At 36.6% G+C, this 12242-nt stretch overlaps 1 protein-coding gene across 8 annotated transcripts in view; it reads right to left on the bottom strand.

Annotated features, from left to right (window-relative positions):
• CCSER2 (coiled-coil serine rich protein 2) overlaps positions 1–12242 on the bottom strand; it is a 149855-nt gene that overhangs the window by 101391 nt on the left and 36222 nt on the right. For all 8 annotated transcript variants that reach the window (XM_082601002.1, XM_082601001.1, XM_082601003.1 and 5 more), the window contains 2 exons: positions 10412–11867; positions 9071–9267 (listed from right to left, as the gene is read on the bottom strand). In XM_082601002.1, coding sequence (XP_082457128.1) covers positions 9071–9267; positions 10412–11828 — 1614 coding nt within the window. In that variant the 5' untranslated portion in view covers positions 11829–11867. The remainder of the gene's footprint in view (positions 1–9070; positions 9268–10411; positions 11868–12242) is intronic.

Genomic DNA, 12242 nt, shown 5'->3' with positions numbered 1-12242 from the left:
CAATGATCTTTATAGCACAAAGAGTAAGTCTTAATGCATGCATATATTTTTTTTAAGTTTATGAAACAACCTCACTGAAGGAGGTGAGGGGAATAAAGCACTGTCCAAAGTGATTGTGGAAATGAATGGAGTCTGCAAGACTAAAGGCAAAGGAATTCTATATAAACACCTTACTTTAATTGATAAAGGTGTTTCCTATGGGGGTACAAATTAACAGTTCTGAAGTGACTAATCATTTAGGTTAGAACAGCAACATCAACAACTCCTAAAATTCATAAAAGGCATTTAACTCCTCAGCCTCAGTGTCCTAACTATAACTAGTTTATAACATCTATCTGATTCAACTCACAGAATTCAGTATTTTCTTCATAAATATTACAAACTATGCATCTACTCTATGCCAGGTCCTATGCTAGGTAAAAGGGACCTGGTAGTGAACTAATTACTCTTTTTTTTTTCTTTAACAAACTACTTTTATTTTTTTTAATTCATTTTTATCAGAGTATAGTTGATTTATAATGTTGTGTTAGTTTCTGTTGTACAGCAAAGTGAACCAGTTATACATATACATATATCCACTCTTTTTTAGATTCGTTTCCCATATAGGTTATTACACTGTACTGAGTAGAGTTCCCTGTGCTGTACAGTAGGTTTTCATTAGTTATTTTACATATAGTAGTGTACATATGTCAATCCCAATCTCCCAATTTACCCCTCCCCCACCTTTTCTCTCTTGGTAACCATAAGACAAACTACTTTTAAATTCACTAATATTTTCTCTGAAACACAGGCTTTGACCCAGAAGGAGTTTAGACAGTCCAAGAATTCCATTTTTATGAAAAAAGAAAAAATGCTCAGAAAAAAATCCTCTACTCATGGTCCCAGTACATAGACAGGAAGTGTGTATAAAGATCTGAAATATAGATATTGATATAATATTTAAATTATATCTGTCTTATTCTAAAATCTGATTTGTAAACATCACTTGTCTTTCTGAATTGAGATACAAGATTTTTCTTCCTTTCCACTTTATTAATTCCACAGCTTCATCTCTAATTACTCTCTACTTCACACTTTATACTATTAGTGTGCAGATATTCCTCTCATACATCACGATTTTGTGATCCCTCCAGGTCACTGTACATGCTATTCTTTACACCTAAAATGCTCACCCTCCCTTTTCCTTGACCAGTTGGTCAACTTTGTATCCATTTTTCAAAACTCAACTCAGATGTCACTTCCTCTTAGTATATCACACACATGCTAACACAGCATGCACGATATCACTTAAAAATTATACTATGATTATCTATTTATATTTGCCTATCATACTAGATTTTGAATTCATAAAGGACAAAGACAGCCTTACTCATATTCAGTAATTTCAGCACTTAACAGCGTGCCTGAGACGTAGCAGAAGCTCAATAAATAATTACTGAATTGAACTTCATACTAAACAGATTTAATCTACAAGAAACAATATAGAGTGAAGAAAAACATTATGTTTAAAGGGTCACAACAACCATATGTGATAAATTTAAACTTTGTTTTTAAACCTACAAGTTACATTAACAGGCAAAAAAAGAAGCTATGCTAGTAATTAAATGGACATGGGAGATTCACTAGTCTAGCTAAAAAAAAAGGAAATTAAGAAAAATTTAGTTTCCTCATATCATTCCGTCCCCTTATCTGTGAAATAGTTAAATGAGTTGGATTAGATCCCTTCTATGCATTCAAGTTCTGTATTCTGTATCAGAGCATACTGAAAATATTAATGTCAGTTTGAGATTTTCATTTACCTATATTAGGACTCAACTTTCTGTAAGCTGTCCCTCCACTATCACACCTATGCTAATGTCACATTTTTAGTTACTTGCAACTTGCTATTATGACACGTGGTACCTCAGAAACTTTGTAAATAGGTTATGTCACAATGTGTATGGAAAAATACTGAATAATATTAAGCATTATATTTAGTTTAAGGGTTTCCATTTATTTTGAATTAAATGGCATATCATGGCACCCATCTCAACAAGTATGTATTGAGTCTTTATTTAGTGCCAGAAACCTGAAAGAGTGATGAGAGAGAGAAATATCAATATTCAAGACATGTAGTAGGAACTGGAGATTAAAAGCAACTAGACAGACCTGTATAAAGTGAGAACAGACCATGGAGAGCCAGTCAAGGAGTTTACATTTGACATTATAAGGAATGGGAAAATTATCAGGAGAATAACAAGTCAAACTGACAATTTAGGATGATTCTGGCAGAATGAATGAGAGCAACAGTACTAATCATAACTTCTAAATGGGAGGAGGTGACACTTTTCTCCCCTACCATCAATGAGTAACTGAATTTCATCAGCTGTACCCTCTAAACTCGTTTTCAAAATTGCTGACCCCACTACATCTTCACTCTGCCATCACTTTAGCCCAAGCCACTACCACCCCTCACTTGAATGACAGCTTCCAGCATACTTTCTCTCTCTCTTCTAACTCAATCATTTATTTTTTAATTTATTTATTTACATTTCTGGCTGTGTGCGGGCTCTCTCTAGCCGTGGCTACTCTTTGTTGTGGTGCACGGGCCTCCCATTGCAGTGGCCTCTCCTGTTGTGGAGCACGGGCTCCAGGCGCACAGGCCTCAGCAGTTGTGGCCTGCAGGCTCCAGAGCACAGGCCAAGCAGCTGTGGCGCACGGGCCCAGGTGCTCCGCGGCATGTGGGACCTTCCTGGACCAGGGCTCGAACCCGTGTCCCCTGCATTGGCAGAAGGATTCTTAACCACTGCGCCACCAGGGTATCCCCCTAATTCAATCTTTATACAGAGCGTTTTTAAAATGTGAATCAACTTATGTCCCTTTCCAGCTTAAAGTCCTCCAACAGCTCCCCTTCAGTTTTTAGGATAAAGATTCAAACCCTTTGTGCTCCATAAAAGCTCTATACTAATAGCCTCCTCTCTCCTGCCACTCCTCCCCTCTGTGTCAGTGCTCAGGCCATACTGGCCTTCTCATATTTCCCCAAACACTCCATGATCCCTTCCTACTTCAAGGCATTTCCATATGCCATTTACTAAAACACCTGACATTCTTCCAATTACATATTCCCTTTGTACCTACTGTATCCCTGGGCCAACCAAGCCTAAACATCATTTCCTGGAAAAGCCTTACCTTACACTCACACCAGACCAGGTTTTCCAATAATACACTTTCACACTTTGTAATTCTCCTTTGTAGCACTTTCTCCACATATCGATTGAAGATAATTAATGAGTTAGATGAATATTTCAACTACATGTGCCTTAACAGAATATAAGCCTGAAAACAGATCCTACAGCTGTCTTGATCACTGTATCCTCAGTGCTCTGCACATGATGGTCACTCAAATATGTTAAATGGATTGATGGATACCTTCCACTGGGGGTCAGAGGAAGAACGGCGTAGCAATGACAACAAAGAGAAAACTAAATGCCTAAAAATTTTCCATAGATTTTTCATTGGTTTAAAAAGTTAACTTCTGAATCTTTTAAATTATCTGCAGTGTTCTAATGTAGGGGTCAGCAAACGTCTTCTCAAAGCCCAGATAGTAAATATTTAGGTTTGTATGCAATAGCCTCTGTTGTAACTACTCAATACTGCCACAATAGCATGAAAGCAGCCACAGACTACATGTAAATTAAACTTTACATATACATAAATTTACTTACAAAAATGGGTGGGGCTTCCCTAGTGGCGCAGTGGTTCAGAGTCCACCTGCCGATGCAGGGGACACGGGTTCATGCCCCAGTCCGGGAGGATCCCACATGCCGCGGAGCGGCTAGGCCCGTGAGCCATGGCCGCTGAGCCTGCGCGTCCAGAGCCTGTGCTCCGCGACGGGAGAGGCCACAACAGTGAGAGCCCCGTGTACGGCAAAAAAAAAAAAAAAAAAAAAGGGTGGGCAGCCTCAAGGCTGTAGCTTGCTGGTCCCTGTTAATATACCCCAAAGAAACAGGAAACAGAAATTAAAGCCAATAAAACTAAATACGAAAAATAAAAACCAAATTTGATATTCTAGTATTCCTCTGCTACATTTCTAGACCACAGGAAATTCCAAAATTCAGTGCAAAAAAACCTATGGGAGTCCTACTCCCACATAAATTACTGCTAAGAATATTATGATATTCAGCATACATTTAAGTCTCAATAAAGTCTAGCAACGTCAGCCACGAAGGTAGAAACCCAAATTTAGCCAGCTGTTGCCTTAGTAAAACACAGGTAAAAAAATGTGTAATAAAACATGTTAGCATCATGAGGCATAACTACTTACTGATGTGTCAAAAGCATTCAAGCAAGAATTTGAATCTACATTTCAAAGTAAAAAAGGTTCTATTTAAATGATAAGGTTAAACCTGCCTACTACGTGAACATAAGTCAAGGGTGATAAAATAGAAAAATAAAGCTAGACACTTTCAGGGAAAATCTGGTTCAACCACTTCTTTAGCCTTCCATAAAAATCCTTCCAAAAACAAAAGCACTCCATGTGATGATTTAAAATTATCAATCCCTAAATATATCAGTGTTAGGAAATCAGTCATTGTGACATTGTAATTCAATTCCTCTGCAATGAGAGCTCTTATATTGGTCACAGCACCACAGCAAAGAGGGTTGCAATTCGCTGTACAACAGTGGAAAATGTTTTTGCCTCTAATTGTTCACATACAATATGATTCGGACAATATTTACTAACAAAAAAATGCTGTATTTCATGTTCAAAAAAGTTAAATGTAGACTAAAAGTTTCCTGAGTTTTAAAATGCTCAGTTATCCTGAGTAGATATAAGGCTGAAAAACAAGAATACCAGACTGAGAGTACAACAGTCAGCAAGCTAGTTCCCAACCTATCAATATCAGTTTACTCAACGCATCTAAACTCATCCAAATCTGAAGCAAGAGTTAGTAACTGGTCCATAGCTACTTCAAAGGATTATTATAAAAATATAAAAGATGATAAATTAAAAATATACTTACTGCAGCGAACAAAGATAACTTCGAATCAGTACCTATGTCAGAGTCCTCAAGACCACCCCCGGGTTAGATGGTTCACAAGAAGGACTCACAGGACTCAGCAGTCATAGATATTCACAGCTAAGATTTGTTCCAGCACAAGGACATGAAACAAAATAAAAAAAGGAAAAGGTTGGGGCTCCCTGGTGGCACAGTGGTTGAGAGTCCGCCTGCCGATGCAGGGGACATGGGTTCGTGCCCCGGTCCGGGAAGATCCCACATGCCGCGGAGCGGCTGGGCCCGTGAGCCATGGCCACTGAGCCTGTGCATCCAGAGCCTGTGCTCCACAACGGGAGAGGCCATAACAGTGAGAGGCCCGCGTACCGCAAAAATAAATAAATAAATAAATAAATAAATTAAATAAACATTGGAATATACCTTCATAACTTTAGAGTAGACAAAAAATTCTCACAGTGCAAAAAGTGCTAATAATAAAGGAAAAATGTTAGATTGTTAAATTCTACTCATCAAAAGACACTATTAAAAGGTTTTAAAAGCAATCCATATATAAAAAAATGTATACACATGTGTATATGTGTGTGTATATATATAAAATTTATATCCAAAATATATAAAGGATTTTTACAAACCAATTAAGAAAAATACATAAAGCCCAACAGAAGGCACTTCACAGAAGAGTATAAACTAATGGCAAACAAGTAGTTACCACAAACCACAGGACAAAAATCTCAATGCAATACTACTATGCCCCCACCAGAATAGCAAAAATGCAAAAAAAAACAGACAACATAAAGTATAAACTAGAAAGTGGAATTTCTGGAATGCTTATTTACTGCTAGTGAGAGTTTAAACTGATACAACCACTTTGGAAAACTGAAAGCATCTAAAGCTATAGACATAAGTATACACTATAATCCAGCAATTCCTCTCCTACATATCTTGTGAACAGAAATGCATAAATGTTCACCAAAAAACATGTTGCAAAATCTTCACAGCAGAAGCAGTAGCCCAAAACCAGATACAATATAAATGTCCATCAATAGCAGAATAAAATAACTTATAATATATTCACACAATGGATTATGTAACAAGAAGAATGAGCAAACAACAACTAACAAATATGCATATAACATTTATTGGAAGAAGCCAGATATAAATAACACGTCTATAATTCTACTCATATTGAATTCAGGAATAGGCAAAACTAAGCTAAAGCAATTGAAATCAGAACAGTGGTTGCTCCTGGGGTGGGGTAACAGAATGACTGAAGAGGACAAGAAATATTCTGGTGTGCTGGAAATATTCTATATCATAAATGTGGATGATTGTTAAACAAGTACACACATTTCCAAAATTCCCTTTGCTATATGCAAAAGACTTGTACATTTTATTGTATTTAAATTATACCTCAACAAACCACTGTCAATATTTAAGCAAAAAAAAAAAAAAAATAGCCTAGATTCTAGACAAGTGTTATGCAAAGTAGTCCGTCTACAACTATTAGGACCTATGACAAGATAAGGAGCTTGCACCAGACTGCATCAACACACTGCTTTCTTCAAAGAGAAAGTCAGCTGAACTAAACAATGGATTTCAACGAAACTGTTAGTTGTGGACAAAGCTGACTCACATTGTAGTGAAGGCTCCTAACCTCAACCTGGACCGGAATGAGCACTGTTGTAAAGAACAACCATAGTGGTGCTTGTGGAGGACACAAGATTAGGAAATGTCTTTGGTGAGACAAAGGAGGCAATGGAGAGACAAAGGAAAATGAAAACAGGCTAAAGTTCTTTTGGGGTAAGTTAGATATACTGTTTTAGAAAAAGGAGAAAGAAGAAACAGAAAAAGTGAGATAATTTAAATAAAAATATAAGATAACAGAGTTAATTCCAAGTATATCAATAAGTGCAAACATAAAGGACCAAACTCACCAGTTAAAAGCAAAAGACATTGCATTTTTAAAAAAATAATAACCTATTTGTTATATATCAAAAGAGCTGATAGTGAAAGGATAGAAAATATATAAATAAAACTGGTAAAATATACTAATTCTGAAAAAAAAGAGGCCTTAAGACAAAAAGCATAATGAGGGTTAGAGAGGATCACTAAACAATGACTGAAAGTCCAAATCACCAAGGAAACAATTCTCAACAGGTACACATGTAACAAAATTAATTTAAAATAGAAAAAAGCAAACAGTTGATAGAATTTTAGAGCATAAATGGTAAATCCACTATCACAGTAGATCTTAACACACTCTTTTCAACTTTTACCATCAATTCTCCATCCTTTCTCAGACTATCTTCCTCTTAGATCCGAAGAGAATGACACACAGACACCATTCCGTTCCAAAGCACAGAATGAACACTTTTGTAGTCTCCCATCCCATATACACAAGCCAAATGTTCAAGGAGGAAATTCATGGATCTTAGAGACTAATGGTCAATTCAGATGTGTACTGAAGTCTTCCAGAGGCTATTTCATCATTTATGTTACAAGAACAGTGAACTGTCAGAAATGTCAGGTACTAGGCGCTGACTGCTGCCATCTACTGGACACAATGGTCATTTCAACTTCAATCATATTCGCTTAAGAAGTCCTAGTAAGAGAGCACATAAGGCCCTAAACTGTAATCTTTTCTGAACTTCCTTTATCTAACGAAATAAGAGATGCTGCCTCTCAATTAAGGACGTGTCCTCTCCATGTCTGTGCAATTTAACAAGCCTCTGGTAACAACATTTTTTCCAAGTCACAGGTTTATAGGAATAAACCTGTGAAAATTACATCACCTGAAGTCTACCTGGAATTTAATATATCCACAAAGACTACCAATTTCCCATACAACTACAGGAAAATTGATTTTATATACTCAGTAACTACAGGGAATAACTTTAATCACACCAACTATACTTTACTCACATGGCATATAATCCACATTACTTGCAATTTTTCTTAAAATATGCATGTATAAATATATGGTAGGTCCTCTAGTGCTCATTCATACCTGGTGCCCTTGCCTACCAGGCATACAGGAAAATTACACTTCCTGCCCACTCAGTACATAAGATTAGTTCCGGTCAGTATGTTGTGAGTAAAAGTGCCATATGCCACCTGCAGGCCACAGCAGTAACTGCATGTGTGAGACCCTCTGGCAGTAACCGCATGTGTGAGATCCTTGTTACCAGGGTGACAAAGGGTCTCAAAAGAGCCCCAAGATCAAAGCAGCTTGGAACACTGAAGACAGTTGCCCTAGAGAGTTGTCCAGACCTACAACAGACATTTTAAGAGTAAAAAATAAACTTTTATTGTGTTAAGTCACTGAGAGTTGGCACTGAGAATGTTACCTCAGCACAGCCTAGCCCAGGATTTCTCATCAGCAGCACTATTTACATCTTGGGCTGGATAAATCTTTGTTGTGGGTGCTATCCTGTGCATTACAGGATGTTAAGCAGTATCCTGGTGTCTACCCATTAGTTGCCAGCAGCATCCCTCAATGTGACAACCAAAAATGTCTCCAGACATTGCCTTCCCCTACTGAGAACCACTAGCCTAGCTTAACCTGAACAGTACAGTGTGTCCATATGAATATGTGTGTATTTATTTACATACAGCTGACCTTTGAACAACATGGGGTTAGAGGTGCTGACCCTCCACAGAGTCGAAAATCCATGTTTAACTTACAATCAGCCCTCTATATATACGCTGTTCCTCCATACCCGCATTTCCACATCCGCAAATTCAACCAACCACAGACTGTGTAGTACTGTAGTATTTTTACTATTGAAAAAGATATAAGTGGACCCTCGCAGTTCAAACCCATGTTATTCAAGGATCAACTATATTATGAATATGTGTGTATGAGAACATATTTAACTCGTGCTATATTATACAAATATATGCTTTATTATGTATTAAGACCAGATGTTTTGTAGGCTTTTAAGAGATATGAATACCCATTTCTCAAACTAAGAAAGTTAGTTCATAAACTTAAAAAATTCAATCAATATCCCAAGTCTCTCTATAGCAAAGGAAACAAAATTTTCCAAAATGGTATATAAATCCATACATACTATGCTGTTCATCTCAGAGGACTCATAGCTCCCAACTGGGTGGACATTTCCAATGGGCTCCAAGCCCTCTTCATCCCACATGTACGTTCCATCAGAGCTATCAGATGGAGAGAGTTCAAATGAAGAACCAGCTCTGTAATCTGTATCTGGTGAAATCAAGTTGTTTCCAGAAGCATGTTTTGAACATTCACTCCTGTCTTCAGTTTATTTTTTAAAAGAGAGGGAAAAAAAAGTTATTAATTCACAAAAATATAATTATTTCTCAGGTTCAAAAAACATAAGCTTTAATAATTTGATATATTATAGCAAAAAAGTCGGCAAAAAGGTATTCATAACTAGCATCTTCTAAATCTAAACAATAAAAAAATCAAGATGCAAAATCTTAAAAATAACCTACTGAAATATTTCCCAATAAAGAAAATTCATTGAGCCATCTTTCACTTCTGCAATATTTCTAGAAATGTACATAAAGCCTCATATTCTTTGAATATTTCCTAAGATATTTATTTTTAAGCACTGCCCAGGAAACTCTTTACTCTGTGTATATCATTTAACCTGGCAGTTGACTCCTTATAAGGAAATAACTAGCTCCAGCAGTCACTCCTAACTAGAAGACCCTCAGGCAGTCAAGGGTTTATGCATATCTCCAGGGACGGCCTAGTCCCTCAACCAGACTTCATGCCTATACCCAAACCATCAGTTGTTCCTTTTTCAGGCCAGATTGGCACAGAGATATATTTTCTCCAGTATTTAGCACCAGGATTACCAAGTATAAGAAGAAATGTTTAACAGGTGCTATCTCACTCTCCTCAATTAAAAAAATAAAGCTCCTCTGAAAGTTTAACTATTAAGTCTACTAAGCAAGAAATCTAACTCTTCCTTTAAAAAAATGAAAATTGCCTAGGATAAAAAAATTCATTAGATTGGACATAACCTGTATTAGTCCATTTACCCTTTGGTACAGCTTTACTCTTAACAAATAGTAGTGATCTACTACCCTAAAGGAAGAGATGGTTTAAAACAGGCTGCCACTGATTGGAGGAAGCAGGGAAAAAAAATAATTTTGAAGCAAGCAGGAATAAGCCTGTGTGTGACAAAGAAGAGCAAAGGTAAAATACCATAAGGGAATGAATATTTTTATGGATGTTCTTTTAGCATGAAAAATAGAACAAGGGACAAAAGCCACAAGGAAGGTAAATGTTGCCCCATTCTAATTTTGTCTAGATCCATCCTTCCATGAAATTGTTAGTATCCTGATATTAATCAGAAGATAATCCTAAGTGGAAATTCAGTTCTATTATCTAGGAGAAAGCAAAAAAAATTAAGGACATTAATATTTACCAGAGACACTTATATCTATCCACTCATCAGTTTTACTGAAGGATTTTTCATTTTCCTTGGGGGAATCATATATATCCTTTGGTGGTACATTGTCACACTTTTCTTCTTTGAGAGAAATTTCCTCTGGAGTTACTCTAGTTCTGTTGGAATCTTCTATATCTATAAAATCATCACTGAAGTCTTCACTTAAATCATTCTTATCAGAAGATGACAGAGAAGACAATGAAATGTCATCCACATCATCACCCAGGTATCTAATTTTAGCATCATGCTTCATGGTCTGGTCATTTTCTGTTCTGTAACTATCATTTTCAATTAGTTCTTGGTCCTTATCCTTAGCTCTGTCCTCAGCCACAAGTGCAGCATCTTCCTCTATACATGTGTCAGCCGGTGAATTTTTATTACCATCAACTGTGATAGTCCCAGAAAACGGAGGTCGGCCAGATTTCAGTAGAGAGGGATGAACCATCCTATAACCCAAAGTGGAAGTTACACCTGGGCCATTTGGTAAAGCCAACTTCTTTCCACCAGCAGCATAAGGCCTATTAAATCCATACCTTAAATGTTCATTCCCATTGAGTACTTCTGACTGCCGAGAATTTCTTGTTAGCATACTTGACCTCAGAGGCACTCTAATGGGTAGCTGTTGATTCTGATAAGGCTTTGTAAGATCTGCAGCTCTATTGAAGGAATGTGATCTGGTTATAGATGAAGGTGGAAGGAATGAATTCTGAATGGAATGTGAAAAACTCTGTGACCTAACCATTTTTTCACAAGCAAGAGATTTAATATTATCTAGGGATTGTGCTAAGCTTTCTCCAGAGCTGCTTCTGGTGGCACAGGAGTTTGCTCTAGGACTTTGTATGCTACCAGCTGATCGGTTTCCGTAAAATCCATTCAACTGCGATTTTGGAGCACTGACTGAAGCATATGAAGTCCTTCCTAATAATGTGCCTTTGGTGAATTTACCCAAATTAGACGGTCCAGACAAAGACTTTTGGTTTAACTCTTCTGCAGATGACACAAACATAGTAGATGTCTTTGCTAACTTTGATGTGAGTAAAGAAATACTTTTCAAACCTCCCTTCATCCCATTTTGATCAAACATTCCTTGAGCAGGTGCATGTTTTTCAGGATCGATTTCTTTATCATGTGAACTCTGAGTACCGTTAGGCTCTTCAGGACTTTGTGCACTAAACTGGTATTTATTTGCCGTTCTCCAATTAAATGAATGGGACAATGAACAATCAGAGCCATTATTTTTGATGTAACTTTTGGCATTGCTACTCTTGGAAGTTCCCAATAAATTAACAGGTTTTCCATTTGGCATTGGCTGCAGTGTACTTCTTACAGGTTTTGGTCCATACTTTGGCAACTTGGAACCCAAAAAAGTCTTGATTTGTGTTTTTTCTTCCATGAGCTATATGGTGCATTTGTTCTTAAAATTTGACAAAATCTGAGGAGACAAAAATCAGATTAAACATTTCTAAATAAGGATAATTACATGGATTATTACATAATATGAATGCATATTCTTAATTAAATGCAGCAAAAACCAAAAGTTACTCATAATTCCTACAGAACTCTTAATAAATACTGATTACACTAATTAATAATTTTATGTTAGAAGAAAATAAACATTTTTATAAACCCTTTTATTAACTTGGGCTATGAATGATGATAGCAAAATCCAGAAATAATAAAATTAGACTATCAAATTTGTATTAAAAAATAACATTTCTACAGCACATCTTCCTTTTTCCAATCCAAATTATTTTTTCCATTTTGGGTAATATTATTTCCTTCAAAAACAAAAACGTGACTTTGGGTT

Source organism: Mesoplodon mirus (genome assembly GCF_964341445.2).
Source record: "Mesoplodon mirus genome assembly, chromosome: 2".
NCBI classification, from domain to species: Eukaryota; Metazoa; Chordata; class Mammalia; order Artiodactyla; family Ziphiidae; genus Mesoplodon; species Mesoplodon mirus.
Note: the sequence above shows the minus strand (reverse complement) of the source record. Positions and strands in the feature narration are given on the sequence as shown.